The sequence below is a fragment of the Hippocampus comes genome, unplaced genomic scaffold (assembly GCF_001891065.2).
Source record: "Hippocampus comes isolate QL1 unplaced genomic scaffold, H_comes_QL1_v1.1 scaffold150, whole genome shotgun sequence".
Lineage (NCBI taxonomy): Eukaryota > Metazoa > Chordata > Actinopteri > Syngnathiformes > Syngnathidae > Hippocampus > Hippocampus comes.
In genome coordinates, this window is record NW_017805496.1 from 724,820 (window position 1) to 725,584 (window position 765).

General features: G+C 51.4%; 1 protein-coding gene across 4 annotated transcripts in view; it reads left to right on the plus strand.

Annotated features, from left to right (window-relative positions):
• mapk8ip1b (mitogen-activated protein kinase 8 interacting protein 1b) overlaps positions 1-765 on the plus strand; it is a 43,558-nt gene that overhangs the window by 34,539 nt on the left and 8,254 nt on the right. The window contains exon 1 of one of the 4 annotated variants that reach the window (XM_019876446.1): positions 364-765. This exon is cut by the window's right edge and continues 832 nt beyond it. The exons of the other annotated variants lie outside the window; for them this stretch is intronic. Coding sequence (XP_019732005.1) covers positions 379-765 — 387 coding nt within the window. The 5' untranslated portion in view covers positions 364-378. Of the gene's footprint in view, positions 1-363 lie in introns of those variants that run through there. 4 annotated transcript variants of the gene reach the window in all.

The window sequence follows — 765 nt, forward strand, 5'->3', positions numbered from 1 at the left end:
GGAAAAAAATTTCCCAAAATTTTTTTTTTTTTTTTTTTTTTTTTTTAAGTGTACTCAACTGCATGGTTTGCTTAGTAGCAATCCAAGAACTCCACAGTATCTTAACATTGTATTTCTTGTCCCTTAAATGTCGCATTGCATCGAAAAGACTCAGCAGCTCTTTGCTAATCTGCCGACGTCCGCGTATCATCCCTCGTAAAATCACCGTGCGAGCACTTCCTGGCCGCGGATTATGACATAACCGGTCAATCACCATGACGAAGGCGTACTTTGACTTTTTTATGAGTAATGGGGATTTATCTGAGTAATCCTGACATATGTTACCTAACCTTGCATACTTTTTGCTCTTCCGGTTTTTCCACGTTCTGTTTTGTTGCCATGTCTGCCTTTCAGCCTCATGCCTGCATCATGTTCTCAAACTCTGTCTGCGCTTGTGGCTTTTGTGTTTTTCTGTGCGTGTGTGTTTGCACGGCCGTCTTCGTCTCGCTGCGCGTGTTTTCCCGTCTTCCAGGTGAGCTAACGCCGCCGCGTGAGCACAGCTGCCTGAGCGACGAGGACAAGGTGCGGAGTGGCGGCGCGCAGACCAAAGACCGGGGCACCTCCACCGACGCCCCCTGCAGGCACTCGCACCCATCAGGACCTTCGCAAAGCTTGACGGCGGCGGCGTCGACGCGGCCCAAGTTTCAGGAGAAGGCACCTGCGCCGCCCCCACCGCCACAGAATTACAAACCGGCTCCTCCCTATCCGGGGGGGAAGGGGGGTGGA